General features: G+C 32.6%; 3 protein-coding genes across 3 annotated transcripts; all 3 read right to left on the bottom strand.

Annotated features, from left to right (window-relative positions):
* Positions 1 to 1,233: 1,233 nt before the first annotated feature.
* LOC103498994 (E3 ubiquitin-protein ligase PUB23-like) lies at positions 1,234 to 3,083 on the bottom strand. Its single transcript, XM_008461851.3, has 3 exons — positions 2,465 to 3,083; positions 1,874 to 2,160; positions 1,234 to 1,793 (listed from the first exon to the last, which is right to left on the bottom strand). Exons 1-3 carry the CDS (start codon positions 3,026 to 3,028, stop codon positions 1,289 to 1,291), a joined length of 1,356 nt encoding a protein of 451 aa, XP_008460073.1. The 5' UTR covers positions 3,029 to 3,083; the 3' UTR covers positions 1,234 to 1,288.
* A 1,639-nt stretch (positions 3,084 to 4,722) lies between these two features.
* Positions 4,723 to 5,151, bottom strand: LOC127143981 (uncharacterized). The gene has a single exon (XM_051079304.1). The coding sequence runs from the start codon at positions 5,149 to 5,151 to the stop codon at positions 4,723 to 4,725; it is 429 nt and encodes a 142-aa protein (XP_050935261.1).
* Positions 5,152 to 13,415: 8,264 nt separating this feature from the next.
* On the bottom strand, positions 13,416 to 19,092 carry LOC103499086 (uncharacterized). The gene is made up of 8 exons (XM_051079303.1): positions 18,951 to 19,092; positions 17,354 to 17,512; positions 16,867 to 17,109; positions 16,614 to 16,690; positions 15,457 to 16,143; positions 14,819 to 14,851; positions 14,214 to 14,324; positions 13,416 to 13,843 (listed from the first exon to the last, which is right to left on the bottom strand). The coding sequence occupies exons 1-8, from the start codon at positions 19,090 to 19,092 to the stop codon at positions 13,784 to 13,786; spliced, it is 1,512 nt and encodes a 503-aa protein (XP_050935260.1). The 3' UTR covers positions 13,416 to 13,783.
* Between the last annotated feature and the right edge of the window lie 3,666 nt (positions 19,093 to 22,758).

Here is a 22,758-nt window from a genome sequence, read left to right as displayed (position 1 = left end):
CCAATGAAATTGTCACTTTCAACGGAAGAGATCTAAAGAACCATTTTGAAAACGTTAAAACAAATTATTCCCTTTATGTGAGCTAGCTAGCATCGGTTGGGTCACTTTAAATATGTGTCTAGATAAAATGGAATCGTTCCATTTAACATATATTCCCAATAGCTTAATTAGCTTGATGCCATCAATATTTAGGTATACGTAGAGATACGACGATAAAAATGATAGATTAATTACATAACGAAGCTAATAGCAAGATCTAATTGAAAAAGAGGTATAGGAGAAGAAAGAAGATAAAGATATAGATAATGAAAACACCTTAGTTATAGGCATGAAAATAGGGTTTAGGGAGGAAGGTAAAGTAATAGAGTATGGTGTGTTTGTATTTCAAATAATAATAACAAAGAAAGAAGGAGTAGTAAAGATGGCATATGAGGTATAAGTGGATTCCCATGTGAATTAATTAGGTGTATTGGGCATTGTAAAGCTAAATGGTTTCCCAAGTATCCAACAATAAAGTTAGGATTGCAAAGAGAGAGAGGAGGGAAAATGAAAAGCTTCCATGTGGGAGGAGACAAAGAACTCAAATTGTGTGCCCAATGAGGAAGATCTCAAGAAGGATATATATATATATATATATATATATATATATATATATATATATATATTATGAATCTATATATTTTTAATTAGTTTAATTAGGATAATTAAATAATGTTCATTTCCAATAGCATTAAGAAACAAAGGTTAAATTAGAATTTACAAGTTTAATATTGTGTTGTATTTGGTCTCCCAATTTTAGAAAATGCTTAATAATCCTTTTGAATGAAATTTGTGTTAATAAGTTTTTGAATTTGAAAGATTATTTGATAGATTCTAAAAAAAAAAGAAAATTCAATTTAGATCATTCTATTTTCACTTTTCTCACTAATTTTTTTAATATTCTAATGATTCATTTTTTTTCTTTTTGACAAAGTTTAATGTTCCATTAGATTTAAAAATTCAATTTATATTAATAGATATCCATTCATTTCTTTTAATATGTCAAGAAATTATTAATACTAAATCGAAAATTTAAAGAGCCATTAGTTATTGTCTTTGGAATTTTGACGTGCATTTACCAATAAATATGTTAGATACAACATTTTTTTTCGAAAGTTTTGTAAGTTTGAATTAGACACTTTTGAAAATTCATTTCATAACAAGCACCAAAAAAAAGTTTGAAATAAATTTGTATTTTATAACTTTGAAAAACTCCAAATTCCAATTTTCATTCATTTCAGTATATATTCTATTGATTTATCAACTTCAAATAATCCCTATACTCATAAGGAAAACAAGGAAATCTCCTCCAAAAACTCCCATGAAGCTTCATAACCTTCATGGCCTTCTCCTTGGTTGAAGAACTTCCATCACCATTCAAGATCCCTAAAAGCTTCTTCACTGTCCCACACCCCATCATTTCTTCTAAAACCCTCTCACTTGGATGATAACTACAAATATACCACAATATTTTCATCCCAATTTTTGTAGCTGTGTTTGATATACTCATTTTCTTTGTCACTGTTGCTATTCCCATAGTATGTTCCCCCATGGCTGACCTTCCCTCTGCACACTCACTTAGAAGTTTGAGTATGTATAGAATTTTCTCACACTTCGATCGGTTCGAGTCCGGAAGAAGATCGATCATGACGCAAACAGCGCCAGCCTCAATTGATAAAAGACGACTTTTTTTCGATGATTCCATGATTTCTATTAAAAGCTCTAGGGCAGATGAGAACAATGTCCCATATCGACTAAGAAAATAAACAATTAATTAGCAATTAAAATGAAGCTATATAAAATGAAAATATGTGTGTGGACGATGATATTGTACCATTGTGTAATTGTCGAGGAATCCATTGTCTTGATTGCACTTGCTTTCTTGATTATCTCATCCGATGCAAGCTCCAATATTGATTTAAATAAGTCGATGATTTGATGTTTCGTTAGAGAGTTCCAATCGTAGCCCTTTTTGGATATTTGTTGGAGCATTTCCATGGCGTAAAATCTTCCTTCTATGCTTCCTCTTTGTAAGATAATCGCCATTGATTTGATGGCTTCCGGTTCCGATAGCAACTCAAATGGCTTCTCGGTTTTGGAAAACGGAAATTGAGATAATACCTGTTAAGAATATGAATAAAAGATTGAATATATCACTGTCTATCCCTTCAAATATTTAAGCTTTTGAATTTAATTAACAGTAGCTAGTCTCATGTATTCGGTGATATTACTCATCTCTCATTAATATCGATATCTACAAACGTAACTCTTCTATTATAAATATAAAGTTTAAATGTTTTGACCAAAATAAATTATAGGTTCAACTAATTAAAACATATATTTTCAATCCGATAAATTATATGTTAAGAAAGAAAGAAAAAAAAAAACTTAAACTTTGAGGTGTGATCAGTTTTTGCAACAATACCCCTAAAGCCTCCTCGCAAGCTTCAAAATTAGCAAAATCGGAGCACTCACAAATGGCGACTTGCGTTACTATTCGGACAAGAATTTCAAACCCATTTACTCGAACAAAGACGGGTTTCGCTCCGACAGCAGCTACATCATCCACCGCCATGAGCAATCGTAGTTTCTTCAAAGAACTCGCCTTGAACGGTGACGACTCGATGTTCTTCAAGAGATCAGCCACAACATCATGATACTCCATCGACGAGGATGGCAACAACGACGTGGAGGAGCAAGACTCTTTCATTTTCCAAGAAAGTATGAGCCTTTTGAGTGTATAATTTGGTGTGATATCAAAGTTGACAATAGTTTGCATGGTTGCAGGGCAAGTTTTCTTATTGTAAGTGAAGAACCACTTCTCAATATTGGCTCTTTCAAAGGAAACTCCGGTGGATATCGTGACGGGATCTTGCATGAGCTCCATGGAAATTGGGCATCGGAAGTGTGGCGGAAAGTCCACAGAGGCGGTTGGTGGTGGCGACGGGCCGTGTAGTGGAGGAAAAGGATCTTGGTGAATATCCTCCATTGAAGACGGTGGAATTGGAAAGAGAGATAGTTGGGTAGATTATTGAAGGCAACATTAAGCTCTCGTGGGTCTTGCAAGAGAGAGTTGAATCTTTAAATTAGCAAGAAAATCAAAGTCAAAGAAAATGACTTTTATTTATTTATTTTTCCATGGAAATTTTTTTATTTATAGTTGTTGTTTGAACTTTAACATGGAATATAAGACTATTTTTTTCTTGAATAATTCAAGTAAAAACAAGAAGAAACGAGATTCTACTTCTACCTAATCCTATATATTTACAATTCCTTAATTTTTTTAATTGATTAAACTAATGAATTGGGCAGTGGGATGTAGTCAATTTTTTTGAAAAAGGATACTTCACTCCCGCTTCATTTATAAAATAAAAACGATTAGTACAAGAAGCGAAAAAAGGGCTAGAGAAAAGCCCTACTTTACAAAGGCTGAAATGTTTAAAGCTATGGAACAACAATCATAATTAGAAAATAATTTAGATTTGCAGCTCCATAAATCGGTTTGAGCGAGAATATCTTCCCAAAGGTCTTGAAATTCTTTTTTTTGTTGCTTGAAGATTCTATTATTTCTCTCCAACCATATCTTCCAAAGGAGAATAGCAATGGTATTGAAAGTTATCAGCCCTTTTTGAGTCTTTATGTTTAGGGAGCAAATATTCTGAGCAAGGGACTTCACGTCATTAGGAGTGCTATTCCATTTGAGGAGAGCTTGGGCCTTACTCCATAACTGCTGACTATAGGGGCAATGGATGAAGAGATGATTTATGTCTTCTTGGCTCTTGTTGCACATATGACACCAGTTAGGACTGAGGGTCCAATTTGGAAGGCGTTTCTGCAGTCGATCAGCGGTATTAATGCAGCCATGGATGAGCGTCCAGACGAAAAATTTACACTTTTTTGGAAAATCCACCTTCCACAGAGTTTTGTAGAGACTAGGATGAAAGTTTGTTGGGGAGGCAGAAGCTTCAGATAGGTCCTTTTTTATAGAAGCAGTGTCGAAGATATTGTTTGAATTTAGCTTCCACAAGGGCTTTGAGGGACCCCTATCCGGCAGAGGAGTTGGAAGGGAGGCTTTGATATTGTGCCACAGATTTTTTTCATGGTCGCGAAGGGGCCGATTGACATGGATATTCCAGTCTTTAAGGGAAGGATTCCATAAATCTTTAACAGACCCCTTTTTATTTGTAGATAGAGCAAATAGGCGGGGGACGACCAAAGATAATGGAGAATTACCATTCCAGTTGTCAAGCCAAAAAGAGATATCTTCTCCATCATTTACCTTCCAGCCGATGTTTTTATAGAACCAACTGATACAATTTGTCACCGCTTTCCAAGGGCTATTGTTGCTGCTGTATTTGCCACGAGAAGTAAATCTGCCCATTTTTTCCTGATCATATTTGGAAATGATCAGGCGTTTCCATAAGGGTTCTTTTTCAGTTAGGAATTTCCATAGCCATTTGCAGAGGAGAGCAAAATTTGTGCTATGAACAGAGTGAATACCGAGGCCTCCTTTCTCCTTTGGGGAAACAACTTGGATCCATCTGATGAGGCTGATGTTATGGCCATTTGATGTACCATTCTAGAGGAAATTTCTTCAATAAGCTTCAATTTTTTGGGCTATACCTTTGGGGACCTTGAAAACCGACAGTTGATATATGGGAAGGCTTTCAAGAGTTGAGTTTATCAGAGGATTCTGCCGCCTTTGGATAGCTGAGAGTATTTCCAACTTCTCAATTTTTTCTGAATTTTCTGAAGTATATTGTCCCAGAAATTAGAAGAGGATGGTTTCCCGCCTAAAGGCATGCCGAGGTAAGTTGTCGGGAGTTGGCCTTTGCTTATTCCCCAACTGTCCACTATAGAGTTTGCACGATCTGTCGGGACGTTTATGGGGAAGATAGTAGACTTGGACAGATTGATGTTAAGGTCCGAAGCAGATTCAAAAAGATGCAGGATCATTTTGAGATTTGATACGTAGTCCTCCTTATCCTCTACAAAGATGAGGATGTCATCCGCAAAAAGGATGTGGGTAAGATTAAGGTTAGGACCGAAGTTTACTCCATTGATTTTTCCTTTTTCTGCTAAGTTGATCAAAAGACGGCTGAGATAGTCCATAGCCAAAACGAAGATGAAGGGGGAAAGGGGGTCACCCTGTCGGATTCCTCTAGTAGGTTTGATTCTGCCTCTTGGTCTTCCATTAATAAGAATTGAGTATTAGACACTGGAGATGCAGCTGGCAATCATATTTCTCCACTTCGGGGAGTAGTTCTTTTTCATGAGCATAAAGTCTATGAAGCGCCAGTTTAACTTATCGAAGGCCTTTTCAATGTCCAGTTTTATCACAAAGCCTCTTTCTTTTTTGTTTCTCCAGAAGTCTAAGGCTTCATTTGCAATAAGAATGGCCTCTGTAATTTGTCTACCTTTGACAAAAGCCATTTGTAGCTCAGAGATCGTATCGGGCAGAGTTTGTTTCAATCTATCAGCCAAAACCTTTGCAATCAATTTGTAGATAGCCGTAGTGAGGCTGATGGGTCGAAAGTCTGAAACTGTCTCATAATTGTCTTTTTTGGCTATAAGGGTAATGAGAGTTTCATTGACAACTTTATTGATGGTATGGTTGCTATGAAAATCCTTGAAGATATCACAAATGTTATGCTTCATAAACGACCAAGATTTTTGCAGGAAATCCATAGTAAAACCGTCTGGACCTGGAGCTTTGTTCTTTGTAAAGGACTTTAAAGTGAGCCAAATTTCAGATTCATTGAAGGGTTTGTCCAACAAACAGCGGTTGGTGTTAGAGATGGGGCACCAATCGAGGTTATCAATAAACAATTGGCTGTTTTTGTTGTCTGTATAAATTTCTTCAAAATGCTGAATGAAGGCATCGACAATGTCACTATCATTTAGGCAGTTCTGTCCACAGTTGTTTATCACCTTAGAGATTAAACACTTTTTTTGCCTTGCTGTGCAAATTTTGTGGAAAAAAGATGAATTTTCATCACCTTCATGGACCCATATTCTTTTGCATTTTTGGGCCCATATCTGAGCTTCAGTGAGAGTAATTTGGGAAAGATCGGCTTTTAGAGCAAGCCTTTTGTCTCTGTGAATCTCAGTTGCAGTGCCTTCAGCCTCTAACTTGTCAATTAGATTGATCTCTTTGATCCAGGCCTTTTTAGAAACTTCATCTTTTCCTTTTTTTTTTCTTTTCCCCAAGCTTTAATTTTCATGGCCAGCTGCTTTAGCCTGCGCATAAAGGAGTACCCTGCAAAGCCCGATTGGCTGGTATTTCCCCACCAAAACTCAATATTTCTCTTATAGTCCGGATCTTTTAGATAGGCATTTGTGAATCTAAAAGGAGGAGGGCCCCAAGAAATCGAAGAGGACTCAAGGACAATGGGAAAATGGTCTGAAGTAGTTCGGGTCAAAGTTTTTGAAGTATGGCCTGGGAAAGTGTTTTCCCATTGGGGAGAAAAAAGAAATCTGTCCAGTCTGGAAAGAGTGGCCTGTGCTCTGAGGTTTGACCAGGTGAACTTCGCATTGGTGAGGGGGGGGGGGTCAATCAGATTACAATTGTTGATGAAGGTGTTGAATCTTCTCATACTGATCGAGGCTGGATTTTTGGTAGACGTCTCCTCCTTCCATCTGATTACATTAAAATCTCCTCCAAGAATCCAAGTTGGGAGGCAAAAAGATTTAAGTTTTTCAAGTTCCTCCCAAAACATGGGCCTGTTTTTTCTTTTAGCTGGGCCGTAAATGGCAGAGAGCCACCAAGAAGCGCCATTGTTGGAGCCAACTTGGATCGAGACAGAGAAATTCCCTTTAAAAACACTTTGGATAGAATATTTTTGATCATCCCACATCACAATAATTCCTCTCGACCGGTCGGAAGATTTGAGAAAGGTCCAATTGATGCTAATTGGGCTCCAAATCGATTTTATGATTTTCTTAGAGACTGAGGTAAGTTTAGTTTCAGTAAGAATGGCAAAGTCTGGATCGTAGGCAAATATAGTTGCTTTTATTTGGGCTCTTTTTTGGGCCGAGCTAAGCCCTCTAACATTCCAGGTCAGAAGCTTCATGGGAACACTTTTGGCCCCATGGTGTCGTTTTCCTTACCATCTATTACATCAACAGACAAGTTTTCAACAACTAAATTTGGTGGCCCATTTAAAATGGAGTCCCTCCTATCATCAGTAACAGAATTAAATTGAGAATTAAAATCTGCCGATAGCCTAAGGTTGTTTTCTTTCAGCCACTCTGTAAGTTTCCTCTTGAAGCTTGCTTCATCATCGTCGATCTCTTCCCCTATGATCTCCTTTTTCTTCTTTCCTCTATCTTCATGAGCACAGGTCATCATAGATGCCAGACTGTCTTTCACAATGTCTGACTCAGTAGGAGTTGTTGGTGAAGGGGTGTACGAAGGACTTTCAGGGCAAGAGAAATCCGTATCTGAAAGAGGGGAAATGTGGCCAAGGTCTACCACTAGTTTAAACTCATTTGGGTCAACTTTGCCTTTATCTTTCTGCCTGTTTGTCTGAGAAGTTTCCCCTTCCGTGCTTTGGCTCTTGACTCTATAAACTTTTTTCTTTGTGGACGGAGTAGGCCTTTTTGATTTAGCTTCCATTTTTGCATAACTCATTGGACTTCCCAACTTTAATGTTTTTGTGGGAGCAGAGTGAGCAGAAAAATGAAAGGTCTCATTTTTTGGGGAGTTAAAGGAAACTTTCCTCTTAGTGTTGATAGGGCTCATATTTGGGGTGAACTCGTCGCAGCATATTTGCTTTCCCTTCTTCTTCTCTGTCATTTCTGACCCGTGATCTTTTTTTTTTTATTTTTTCTGAAGAGCTGCTATTGTCACTGTCACCTTCATAGTTCAAATTCAAAAAACTTACCGTTTTATTGAATTTTTTAATGGTTTTTGTGGGCCCCTTCTTCCAATCAGCGTTTATCTGCTTAGAACCATTCTTTGAACTTTCCGGCAGGTCTAATTTAGATATCACGGCAAGGTTACGTCTGAATGTGAACTGTTCGGCATACGAATTGAATTCGTTGAAATTTTCAGCAGCAGTTTTTGTGAAGGAGTCGTGGATACTAGGATTTCTTTCTCTCATCCATCTTCCTTCAGGGTGAGTGACTGTTTGAATGATGAAAACATGACCTTCTTCATCATGGATCTGAATGAAAGCTGGTAAAAAACCTGTGTAGTTTTCCTTAACTTTAATAAGAGCTTCGGTTAGTTCAATTTTATTGACACTTTCCGGCGCTGCATCTATGAAACCGCCACAAGCTTCTCCAATCTGAATAAAAGTATTAAGATTCCAAATATGTAAAGGGATGCCTCTGAATCTCGTCCAACCTCCGTAGCTGGGAATCACTTTTGTATCTGCATGGACACTTTTTGACCACTTTTCAAATTTCACATAGAAAGGACCCACGGTAGTCCACCCATTATTTTTGCATAACAGTTTAGCTAAGTCCTTGTCTTTGATGAAGAGGAGAGCCTTGTCTGCATGGAAAGGAACATAGCGAAAGCACGAGTCTTTTTTGTCCGTTTGTTCTCTGAGACGATCTATGATTTTATCCCAGTCATCATGAAAACATCTCCTAGACAGGATAATCGTTTTTTCCCAATCAATGTCATTCTTTCTTTCTTCTTTTCTAATTTCAGATTTCAGAGCCGGTAGGAATCTCTTGAGTGAGAAAGTGTTTTTGGCTTTAGAATAATCGGACTCAGAGCTCGAAAAACTTGAGACAACTTCAGCATAGGTTTTCCTGGGGGATTCTGAGTCAGTGGAGGAGTCATAAGGCTTTTGGATTTTTTCTTTCCCTTTGTCTTGGTTGTAGTAGTGTCTCGTAGATATCTCCTTTTAGTCTGATGTTTTTTTGCACGTCAACATGTCGCTGAAAAGGGCCCAACCTGTTTTGTCCAAGCCTTCCGGGACAAGGATGCAACATTTTCGACCTCTATCATCAACTCTGTAGATCTCCGCAATATATCCTCTTCTATTGTGTATTTTTTGGACCCACAAACAGAAATCTACATACCTCTTTTCGACAAAAAATCGAGTGGTTCTTGGTGTGTTCAGTAGAGCTTTGAAGGTCGTTTTCAGCCATTCTAAGGAGTCCAGAGTAATGGCTATGGAAAAGGATTTGTAGAGACCCACTTCAGTAATCAATAGGTTTGACTCTCTTGACCTTTTGTCAACGGAGAGCACAAAATCTTTTTTCTCAACAGAGCAGTGACGAGGAAGTTGGTTCATACCAGCCATACTTTAAGTGTAGAAGAGGACAACAGGAAGAGAAGGGTGGTATGGAAGAATACAGAAAGTAAAGGGAGAGTAGAGACTTTAAGGAGGTTACCTTTGGGCGGCAGAGTAAATGCAAAGCTCCAGCTGAAATTATTGGTTGCTGGACTTAAATGCTTCTGAGTAGTAATCATCATTTTTTAGTTGATAGGATGTATGCTGTCCAAAGGTATGAAGCGGCGGCGTTGAAGACGAAGGGTCGAAAGGTGAGGGGAAACGAGAGAGAGTAACCGCCATCCTTCCCCCCGTTCTTTTCTTTTCTAAATTTAAAAAAGCTATAAGATGACATACTCGAACTTCTGCAAGTATTCTTGATCCATGAATTGAACTCCAAATTTGCTCAAATCATTTTCAATTGGCTTCCCAAAGGGAGTCAAGTTGTTGTTGAAGTGAGGAGCCAATGGGAGGTGCTGCTGTTGAGGCCAAATCAATTCACTACCCTATTTTGAACTTATAAGTGTTTTTGTTCTTCTAATTAAATTCCATCATCGATTTTTATTTGCTGTAAAGAGATTCAGATCAATTGAAGTCGGAGGAAAACCAATTACATGCATCATCTTTTTTCACACAGAAATGAAAAAGTTCAAATACATCATTCCTTAGTTTAAAAGTACTTTAACTTCAGATCCATCTGTCTTTCTCAAGCTCTGGAAGACTAGCATACCAAAAAAATGTAAATTTTTTCTTTGATCCATTATTCATAATTGTTTAAATACTGCAGATCGTCTCCAAAAAAAAAAAATAACTCCCAAAAAAATTGGTGCATTCTTTGCAAAGAAGCCGATAAAGACATAAACCACCTGTTCATCTCCTGTCCATCTGCCCAAAAAATATGGGATAAAGGGGAAGACTTAACCAAATGGGAAATCGACTTCTAGGAAGCAGTCCCCCTTTTGCAAAAACATTTGCATTCTTTACAGAAAAAGAGAGGAAAAAAAGCAATATTCTTCAATTTGGTGGATGTTTCTCTTTGGCTAGAAAGAAACAATAGAATTTTCAAGAAGGAAAAAACACTCACTGAAATATGGGAAGATATTAAAGCTCTCACTGGCCTTTGGACCGGGATGTAGTCAATTTTAATTTCATCCATGTAATTTTTTAAAAAAATTATGCTTTTAAAACCTATAAATCATACATTTAATCAATCCTAAATCTCAACTAAATTTTTTAAGGCATAAATACAAATACAATCAACTGAACAAATAAAGACACAGCAACATATACTAAAGATATATTTTAATTGAAGAGTAGTTAAATTATCAACAACAAAAAAAAAAAAAAAAAGAAAAAAAAAGAAAAAAAAAGAAAAATCCTAACTATGTGATTGGTTAGTTTTCAATTATATATTCCTTTTATCAATTCATAGAGAGTGATGAATCATTGGATACACCAAAATATATCAAATTATGTTGAAACATCATTAACATATTCACAATTATACATTTGAGTGTTTGAAAAGTTTCATTTTATTCTTTAATTTGAATTTTGTTTTAATTTATCAAAACAATTACTAAATGTTATTTGTAATAAGGAAAAGTTTGTATATATACTTTTTTTGTTTCTTGAAGCTTAAGGGACAAAGGTTGACAAAGGGAGAAAGACCGTAATAAGTATACGATCACGGATGCATGCATCGTATTTCTTTAATTTTTATAGATTCGAATTCAAATTTTACGGATCATCCATACAAACTTTAAACTCCAAATGGGTTTTTCTTTTTTGTAAATCTAAATTCAAAAAGGTAAGTGGGAAAGTAACTAGAGAAATTATTGATATATATATATAATTGAAGGTCTATAAATCTTTGTTTTAATATTGGAATCCAACGAATCTGCCTCGAGAGACATCATCAACTTAATGTTTTCGTTGGATTGGGTGTGAAAGGATAAAAAGACAGAGAGCTCCATGACGATATTAAAGTTTCAATATATATATATATATAGAAAATTGCAGTTGGGGCAGCAAGAAAATTGGGTGAAATTGATTGCCGACTTTGTGATTAAAAGAGGGGGTTGACTTTCATTATATTAAAATACAAAAGTGTAAACTTCGTCTGTCATTCATCTAATTGACCAATAACACTAATTCATACCCATTTTACACATTCAATCTCTCTTTTTCTATATCATTTAGCTGATTGGTTACACATAATCCATCCACTAAAAAGATTTGTAGTATGAGACTAAAAGCAACTGAGTTTTCATTGGAGTATGAGAATCTGATCTTTTTCAAAGTTTTTCAGCTATCAATAAAAAATGGTTAGTTAAAATTGAATTAACTTCTAGTCAAAAGGAGTATATAGTTTAGTAGACATTTGACATACATTACTTTTATTAAAGTTGAGAGTTCATTGTATATCAAAGAAATAATGGATTTAATTAAGAGATTTAGATCAATTAGTATCCCAACATGTTGTTGGAAAAGGAGCTAAATGGGGAAAGTTGATTGGGTTCAAGTTGAAGATGAGGGAGACAGAAAACTTTTAAATTCCACAAAACCCAAGAATAATACATTAAATTTATAATTGGGCTAAAACCAGACAAAGGGGTCACAGTTGAGCATCTCAGTGAGATCTTTGAAACTTAGACTTTGAAAAGGGGTCACAATTATGATATCATTTATTTATTTAAAGAAAAATATCTTTTTGATTTTTATTTCCCTGTTAGATTTTCAAGATATTACACTCTTACTTATCTGATTATGATGATATTTTATACTTAATAACCTCAAAAGACTTTTCTCTACCCTACTCCTTTTTGTTTTCAATTCGTTTGATTTCTTATATTTTCTAATGGGTTCATATTGTTGATTTGAGGTATCATGAGGGTGCCAAAGAGGTTGAGATGTTTGGATAACTTCATAACCCTTCTTCGTCTAGTATTTTGTTCAAACAAGAAAAAGAAGAACAAATTGAATATAAACTTTATTCTTTTTTTAACTTTTTACAAAGATTTACTTTTCTTTCGGAAAAAGAAAAGCCGAAAGATACTTAAGTGGAAACTTAGACACATAGAAACTAATGAATTAAACTATAAGTTTAAATTATTAAAATAAAAAGGATATATAGTAAAAGAATTCAACGACCTTCCATAAAAAACCACGTTTCATTGACTCACCAATACGTTTATTTACTTCCAAATTCCCAATTCCTAACTCTCCTTTTCATTTTAATACTCCAAAATATCAATGTTTTTTTAGACTTCAAAACTTAGTAGATAGATTTTAGAAAATGGTATATTCTACTCATCAATTCTTATATATTAATTAGTGCCATTATGACATTTTTTGAGGTAGGAGGCTTTAAATATGTCTACCAATTAATTTCATATGTGATTTTTTTAAAAAAAGAAACTAAATTCCTTTTAATTTGTTGTTAAATTGGAAGAAGCTGGCTATGTCATATATGTCATATTTATAATAATAGAAAATAAAGAATATGATTAGAGCTATATTAGGTAACCCCTAGAATTTTAATTTCCATTATTTAAAAGAAAAAAAGACTCTTCTATTATACACTTTGAGTTGAATGTTACTTTGTTTTTTTATAGATTTTCTTTAATAATAGGTTTGAAATTGTTAGAATTTTTGGCCCTTTTAATTTCCCATTCAAATTTTCTTTATTTATATGAAATAATAATAATAAAAAAGTTTGGTCCAAAATTGCGGTGACATGGAGACCCATCACTATTTCATTTATTATTTTATTTATAAATTAAAGTTTTGAATAACATGTGATTTCATTAAATCTAAGATATAATATTAACTTAATTGTTTCATATTCTCTTTGTTAGTATTGAAAATTTTATTCAAATTAACAACATGTAATTATTGTAATTAAGTGAATTTGACATAGATCAAATGTTTGAAGCTTCATGTATGAGTAAACACAAAGAAAATGATAATACAAAGAAGTTAGCAAGAGATTAACAAATAGGTTAGAGGAAGGTCTTCCTCTCGAGATAAAAAGATATATCTAATTAATTGCAAAAGGTATTGGAATTAATTGTGTCCAGGAAGCCCTCCTAAAGGAATTTGTAATCTTTGGACAATTGTTTAAAAAAATTTGTTGTTGTGTGTTCTAACTTAATTGAACAAAAGGAGTATGCAGCTTAGCTTCATGCTTGCATAGGGTAATTACAAAAAGAGTACGTTAATTGGCTGCATTAACTTTAATTGCTTGCATGAAAGTTTAACTAAGTCAGCACATTCTAAGTATCTTCACCACATTCTCGATACGAAGAAAGGGTCCATTTTAGAACCTTATCATAATATATATATACCATTATTAAAAGTTCATATATGAACAAAGACTTCAATTTTTTAGACCTTACATATAATAAAAATACAAGTCTTTGACAACAAAAGGTTCACAAACACAACTTGTGTCCTTTTTAATTACTTCTCTTTAGTCTATGCAAGGATTTAGATCGTCCACTCTCCTTGGTTTAGCCTTGTGCAGGGCTATCATTTCTTAGCAACGATGCCATGAATTCATCCAAAACCTGCTATTGTACACTCAATCCATTAGTGGAAATTTTTCTACAAATTAATTAACACCATTATAATGATCGAAAGTGAAAATTTTTCGGAAGGTTTTGTTACACAAATTCATAAAATATTCAATTCTTAAATCAACTAGCCATCGTTGTCGTCATATATTCAAAGTTATCAACAAAGTGAAACCATAAATCATGAGATTATTTCAGAGTTTTGGATAAGAGAGTCTGAAAGTTTGAATGACGTATGTACGACATAGTATAGAATAAAATAAATTGAATTGAAAACTATTTTTAAGTTGAAAAATCAAAATTAATTTGCTCTTTTAGTGTGATAATATTAATGATGAAATTAGAGAGAGTAGTTAAGAAGGCTTACCTGTTCATCAATGGAGAAAGGATCAGTTGTTGGAGTTTCTTCAGCTGCTGTGGACACGATGTTGCACAAGTACTGCTGGCTTTGGTCTTTCATGAAACCTCCATTAGGTTGCTGTAAAGAATTAAATAAACAATTGATCTCATAATAAAACTTTAAATTAAAGTTTGTTTCATTTTCATCTTTGAAAAACAAAAAGTGAAATTGCCTAAGAAATTGATTGGAGTTTTGAATTTTCTTCTTTTTGTTGACTTTTTTTTCTCTCTAAATTATTGGCTAATTCACTAAGTATGTGCCACGTAAAAGTATATCATTAACCAAAATTTAACATTTTTCAATAGTGAGATCTTAAATTGAAAATTTGTTTTTTAATTAACAAGATCAAACTTTAAACTACATTGACAAGTTCTAATATATTTTAAAGGATTAAGCTGAGTTTTCTCAAAACCATGTGAACTATTATATATATATATTGAAAAAGAAATTTATATTACTTACACATATTTATCCTATCTATATTACCTTATTATATATAGAGAGTTCTTCCATATGTTATATATTAAAGAAAATATAGAAAATTAAGTTTTTAAGATTTCTTGATCACTTACTTGTTTATGGAATATTGAATTATCAACAGGGTTCTGCAAGGAAACATAAAAGAAGAAGAAAATTAAGAAATCAGAATCTGCTTTGGCTACCCATCCCAAATTTTACAAATAAAACCAATTGCATATATATATATATATATATATATATATATAGCAACAAATGTATATATCAAAATATGTATTAGTGATAGAATTCTATTGTTGATAGAAATGCAGACTCTATTAGTGATATGCTCCATCGCTGATAGACTTCTCTACCTAATCTTTAAAATAACAATGTGTCTTATATATATCGTTGATAGACTTAGGAGATATATAAATATATATATATAATTTTAGAAAATAACCAATAATATTATGGGTTTTTTTTCTTAATAAAATATAAAAAAAAATTGTTTTAAATAAAAAAATAGTTAAAAGTATTTACAAATATAAGAGAATTTTACTTTTGATAAACTACAAAACATTCACTTGATAGATGTTTATCGACGTCTATAAATATCACATATAGAAATTAGTAAAATTTTACTATATATTTGAAAACATTACTATAAATTATCTTTTACAAAAACAAATTAAAAGAAATTAAAATATCATAAAATAGCTAAAGAGGGAAGGTTTGACTTTTCTTAGCATACCTTATAATTACCGAGAGGATGACTTGAATGCCTCGTTGTGATTTGACAATGATCCCCACCAAAGTTGACAACATTATTATTATTACACATCAACCCCCAATTGTAACTGCTATGATTCCCACCAAACCCAATACCATATTGACCAAACTCACCATTTCCATCAAATCCATTTGAAGGAATCCCCATCTGAGCCATCGGAACTCCCCCGCCAAAGCCAACCGAGAACCTGTCGTAGCTGTTATAGCCACAGAAGCTTGAACAACCTAAATAAGAAGAATCCTCAAGGTGATCCAAATTTGGGAACTGAACACCACTGTAGTTAAAAGCTTGAGGAATATTGTAGCTTTGGTTCATTATTGGCAATGGACAACCGGTGAAGTTCGTCATGAAACTTGTCGGGTGCCCTAGACCGTAGTAGGGCAAGTGGTACGCCTCGAAACTCGACGGTTTACGCTTGGACCGATGGTCGCCATTGATAGGGTTTAATGAACAAGTTTGAGGGATGGGGAAAGGAAGGATATTAGGGTTTTGAGAAGGATTGAGCTGGGAGTTTCTTTTTTGTTGGATTTTTTGTATAATGAATGAAGCATGTTGGGAGAGGAATTTTGACCATAGGATATCTTCAGTTGTCTTGTTTGGTGTAATCATGCATCTTTCTGAAACTTTTCTAAGGAAGATTCTATATTTCTGCTTTGATAAACAATTAAAACATACAGCTTAAACATGGAGCATAGAATGTGAAGAAATTAATAGAAGGTAAAGATGGAATTATTTAATATAAGTTTAATTTAATTAAGAATAATCTCTCTCTTCTAGTTGACTTTGAGATTTTTCTTCCCAGATTAAGAGATTAGCTATTATGAATTTCCCATATTTGCTACATTTTCAAAAAACTTGACTTATTAAGAAGAAATTAAAAACAAATTTCAAGAATTAATTATATATATTGGAGTTTTTAATTTTGTGTCCATCACCTATTAACATATACACTGTACTAAAAAATTGAGGGATGTATTAGACATTATCAAAGTTGATAGATCTATTAGATATAAAATTAAAATTTCAATGACTAAATAAACACAAACTTGGGATTTCATGGAGTAAACTTGACAATTTAACACATCATATGAATTTAGGATGATAATAGAAAAAAGAACCTGCAAATGGCTAGCAACATTTTCCCTAGTCAAACCAGGCACATTCATGACTTCAAGGATTTTCTTTGGAACAGCTCCTGCAAATTCATCAAGTCAAATTAGACTAATCAAATATATAACATATAAGCCTTATTGCAACTATTTTGAGAGTGATTTTGAAATTATGAAAATTCACTTTGTCATATATACAAAATCAATTTAATTTAAAAAGAATAAAATAATACTATTATGCACATTGAGATGATGTTCTTACTGTCCAAACCAATGTAATGAACAGCTTGCAAGAATCTATATTGAAGGAAATCTGTCCAAACCACCTTTGGTTTTTTTTTAGTAGACTTCACTTCCTTTTTACCATTTGATTTCTCTCGATCCTTTTCTTTTGAACTCTTCTTCTTCTTCTTCTTCCTTTCTAATATTACTTCATTTGAGCCCGAAACCGAGTGCGTTTCAAATGCGTGAAGCTCGCCTTCGCCATTGGTGCTTATAATTGTCTCTTCAATAGTACTCAAGCAAGGGTTTGGTTTACTTTTTGATTCGGTGGTTATGGAAAATTGCCAAATGTTTTTTAGGTCATTTGGAGGGAAGGGTTTCACTAAGTAGAGTACAACCCCTTCTTGTATCGCCCTATACATGATGCTTTCTTCATTTTCGGTCGAAATCACTGCTTTTTCAAATTTGATACTTGAGTGAATCCTTAAAACAAGAATTTAAGAAAAAAAAAGTTAAAGAACACTTACTAATCACAGGAAGCTTGAATTCATCATTTACTCTCTTGGTTAACTCAAAACCATCCATCTTTGACATATGGAGAGCTGTCACAATGAGATCAAAAGATTGTTTTCCTGCTCGAAGCGTGGACAAAGCTCGAATCGGGTCGTCAAATGAAGCAACTGAAATTTGGAAATAGAAGATTTATTAGAATTAGATAATTCTATATATAAAATCAAAACATCATTGTATCAATATGCTAAAAGTTAATCCAAACGATGTTTCATGCATAAAAGATTATATTAAAGTAAACTGAGATATTGTCAGGGGTGGAGGGAAGCATGCTCTTTGCCTGCCTCCTCCTCTCCCGATGCGTCTAAAAAAGAAGTAAATCGAGATATCTGGTATACCTATCTTCTTCTTTATCCTTTAGTTTCTTCGCAGAAAAAATAATCGAAGATTTGAGAATGTGTGAAAAAATTTCCTTTTTGTGTGAGTTTGAGGATTATGTTGATGTTAAGATTGTGTCAATTTAGTTGAGATGATCGGATACACCTCATGATTCCGATCCCCACTTGTGACTTGTTAAAAAAAAAGAATGTGTGAAAAAATAGTTTATAAATAACTCTCTTAACCAGGAAAAATTGAGACATACATCTGATATATATTTTCTATATAGCAAAAATAAACAATGATAAATATAGTATAATAAATATGCTATGGTTGTTCCAAAGAGAGAAATTAAATTGGTTAATGCTTACTAAAAATGAAAAAAAAAAAGGAATATTATATATATGGTAGCTTGCAATTAGAAAACAATTCTATATGTAATTGTGAAACAAAAGCTATACATCTCTTGATCATCTTCATCATCACTTTAAGCTGTCATTATATATATGATAACACAAAAAATTCTATTAGAAAAATTATATTTGAAAGCTAACTAATTTCTAATTAAATATACATATATTTTCTAAAGTGATTTGCTAGCTAGGGTTTGATAAATTATACTCAAAATGCACAAACTTGTATCTATGAAGGGAAATGATTTGTGGTAAAATTCATTAAAATGAGTAAATTACTCAAAAAAGGGACTTGGTGTCTCTTATGATGTAAAGAGATCTAGGAGTTGGATTTGATCCAATCTAAACAATAATTTCTTCTCCAAAAAGAGATATTTCATTTTTATTAGCTCTTCTTTAGATTATAAATTATAATCTCATCATATCTATATTTATATTCGTCGATACTCACACGTGTTTATGTAATATGTATCGAAAAAAGACAAATATAAGAAAAATTACATAAACGATACACCGACAAAGATATATCGTTTTGATATTGATTGTTCGAATTACACATAGAGAGGGAAAAAAAAGGAAATTCAATGTTCAAATCAAGATATACCAACCCAACAAAGAGAATTAGGGATCACCAATCTAAAAACTTGGTTCTACATTCGATTCTTCGATTCTTTTTTCTTTCTTAATTAGATTAAAACATTTTTCTTTCCATAAGAAAACATGGCAAGATAGACGAAAATGTAAGAACACAAAAAACACATAACAAGAAGAGGCAATTTAATAAAAACCTAAGTATTTTTGTTTTTGTTTTGTTTTTAGTTACCTTGATAGTTCAAAGTTTTGAGCAAGTTTGAGAGGACAGCAAGAGAAGTAGCATCATCATCAACAACCATGACATGAATGGTGAGATCAGGAGGAATTGCAATAGTGTTATTGGAAGCTTCAACTTGTTGCTGACAATCCATGGTTGGTGTTCTTGAGATGAGAGCTTTTCTGAAAAAACTATAATAATGTTTTTTCTTTTCTTTTCTTTTTTCTTTTGAGGAGAATCACTTTGAGTTTTGAGTTTCAGTTTCTGAACAAAGATAAAACAGATCAGAGCACAAAGCAAGGGAGATTAAAAGGGAGAGAGAAGAGAAAGAGAGAGAGAAAGAGAAAGAGAGTGAAAATAAAATGTTTTGTGAAAAAAAAAAAAAAAAGAGAGAGAACCCCAATTTGAACCATTTTTAAAAAATGGTAATAAATTGTGGCAAAATCTAGATTGAAAAAATGAAATTGAATGCAAATTACCAAAGCTTTTTAAGAGGATATTTGATCACTAAATAACTTAATTAAATTAAACCATTCTATTATATATATTCTTTTTTATACGATCATTCAAGCATTGAATTCCAACATAACTCTGCAACTAAGTGTGTTGGACGAGAGTAATACTAAGTTTAATGTATTATATATATTCTTTCTGGGTACGATCATACAAGCATTATCGTGTTCTTTCTTTTGGGTTAAAAGCATATTACTATTCTATAATTATATCTTTAAAATATATATATATATTTTTATTTTTGTTCTTGCTATTTCTAGTCCCACTGTTTTGGTATAAATTCCTTAAAGCCTTTAATGAGGATAATTTATGTACTAATTTGTGATAGTAATGTGACAACTCTGAATTTAGTGTCCAAAATGCAAGTCTTACCATCTTTATATCATGTCAATTTTTATGGGAAATAAGTATTTTTTTATTTTTGAAAAAAAGGTCTATTTTACTCAAATTTTGATAAACAAATATTAAAAAGAATTGAACAAGTTACCAATCTAATGACACTTACTTTCATGTATATATAGTAGAGAATAGAGTGACTAATTACCAATGGATAATAAATTATTATAATTTGCATTTAATATAGTATTTTAATTCCTTTCTTAATTCCATTTAATTAATTATTGTTCTTAAAAAAAACCCTTTAGACAATGAGCATTGTAAATGACTATACAAATTTAGATCGAGGAAAAAAGTTAATGAAAAACCTAGTCTTCCTATGATTTAAAAATGAGAATTCATCGTACTCTCATCATAATCCCTCATCGTACTCTAAAATCCATTAATTTTTAAGCATTCATCATTAATTATTAGAATTTTATCAAACCATTTGAACTATACAGTTACTGAGATTTTGATTATGGTTGATTTTTTTTAATCCCTATGTGATTCATACAGAGCATGAATATAAAATGAGTTTTTCTTTTTTTCTTTTCTTTTCTTTTGAAATGATGAATAAAAAAACATGGATTTCTTGTTTCTTTACACAATTATCTTTTGATTAATTTGATGCATGCAATACGAGTTATACTAAAAGGTGATTTTGAATTCACCAAATGATCTTTTTGGCTATATATAATGAAGCTTTTTTCTTTTTCTTTTTTTTTTTTCTTTTTTCTTTAAAGGTTATGAACTAAGATTAAGGGGAAAAAAGAATTGATCTCTTGGATTTTCTTGTTTTTGGGTTTCATCAAGGATCAAACACACACTTTTATTAATAGGCGTAAGCAATGATGAAATCAAGAAACAGGCAGACCCCATTTTGACTGACTTCCTAAGTATAAAAAAAAGATTATATTAAATTCTTACAACTCAAATTCAAACAAACCCTAAAAATGGTATAAACATTTTAACCTCTCCCTCAAACAAAAAAAATATTTATTAATAATAAGAAAACAATTAATACTAAAAACAGGGTGCTTAACAACTATCATCAAATATATTTGAATTTTAGTGTATAAACACATACTAAACATGAAGCGAAAAAACACATGCAAATCATTTTTTAAAAAGAAAAAAGAACTCCTTAGTTGGTAGATTTTTTCTTTAAATTTCAACAGGTAAGAGATTTTATCGATGATATATATATATATATATATATATATATATATATATATATATATATATATATATATATATATATATATATATATATAGCTGAACTATGTTCTCAGATTGGTAGAAATCCTTCTTTCTCATCACTGCTGTTGAAACCCAGAAGAAATGAATCAATGTGCGAAGATGGAATAAAAAACGAAAGGGATCAAAACAAAAAAGAAGGTTATATGAGAGTTAGTGTATTGTTAATCCAAGGAGCTGAAAAGCATAAATGAGAATTATAATTAAGCGTTATGAAAAGATGATATCACTATTCTTACAAAGAAACAACGAATGGTCTGAACCACAGCCTCAGTAAATGGCTACTTGTGCTGCATGCAAATAGCCAGTTTGGACAAAGACAAGATTTTACAACAAGACAAAGACTTTCACATTTCTAATACCAAGAAAACAACATCTAATTAAGCTATGGTTTTAGACCAAAGAAAAAAAATAAAACCCACAGTTGTAAATAGGCAGATATTAATTATTAAAGAGAAATTAGTGGGGTTGAAAAGAAAAGAAAAGAAAAGAAGGGATTAAAGTTAGGATTCCCTTCCATTTGTCTTAATACAAATAATAGTAATCATGATATGATAAACATGCAAAAGCAAGCTAGGAATATTATGATCAAACGTGGATCACGTCAACACTCTAGTATATTGTCTGATATTCTTCCTCTGTTAATAAATTGATTGAACTTCCCACGTCTATAGATAGAAAACATACTATTAGTAAATCTCTCTCTCTATATATCATTTTCTTATGTGTTTTTAATTTCCATGCAAGGGTTGGAATGGCTTCAATGTTGTTTTGTATTTTTGAGTTGCAAAAATTGTGTGTTTTTGAAGTCCAAGTTACACACATAGATCTCATTTGTGTTCATATAGATTGAAAGATATGTATTTTCTCTTTAATTGGAAGGTTTAGAGAAGTATACTATGAGAGAATGAGACAAAACTTTTTCCCTTAAAATGAGAGAAGGCTTTTTAAAACTGACTTGGGATTCGCAATATTGTGTTTCCTCTCACACACTAGCTTAAAATGAGAACATCGTGATGAAACCTATAAGTGTCATCACCTAAGTGTTAGAGTGTTGATACATAATATTATTAAGTTTATCCTAAAATTTTCCATCAATAATTTAGCTCTTAGATTGATCAGTATTTTGACTTGTACTATTAGAGGTAGGAGGTCCTGAATTTCGAACCACTATTATGAAGTTATTTTAACTTCCAATTAATATTCAACTCCAACTATCAAACTATCAACAAATTTTTAAGCATGTAAGTGAGGAAAATTTACTAAAATGTATCAATAATTATGAATTAACACCAAGTAAAGAAGCAACAATAATCTTCTTATTAGTTCAACAATATATATTACATGGAGTGCACTAAAGCCCTTGTAATTCTCTCTTGTGATTATGCAAACACTATTGGATTTAAGGTATAATGATAATATAGATACGTCGAACTAGTTGAGATTAAAAGAAAAATTGAAACTGATAAGTGATATCGAAGGTATTAAATCGAATGGATCGCAGTTTTCGGTTTTAGGCCCAACAGAACCTTTTTTCCCTTTTGGCTCACTTTTTCTCGATTCTTTTCTCATGCACCCTTAGGTCCATTCTTCATCTAGTTAAGGGTGTGAAAAGTAATTAAGTTTTGAGATTGAATTGACAATCATCTTCTATGGCTAATGGCAGAAGAGT

This window comes from Cucumis melo, chromosome 11 (genome assembly GCF_025177605.1).
Source record: "Cucumis melo cultivar AY chromosome 11, USDA_Cmelo_AY_1.0, whole genome shotgun sequence".
Classification (NCBI taxonomy): Eukaryota; Viridiplantae; Streptophyta; class Magnoliopsida; order Cucurbitales; family Cucurbitaceae; genus Cucumis; species Cucumis melo.
Note: the sequence above shows the minus strand (reverse complement) of the source record. Positions and strands in the feature narration are given on the sequence as shown.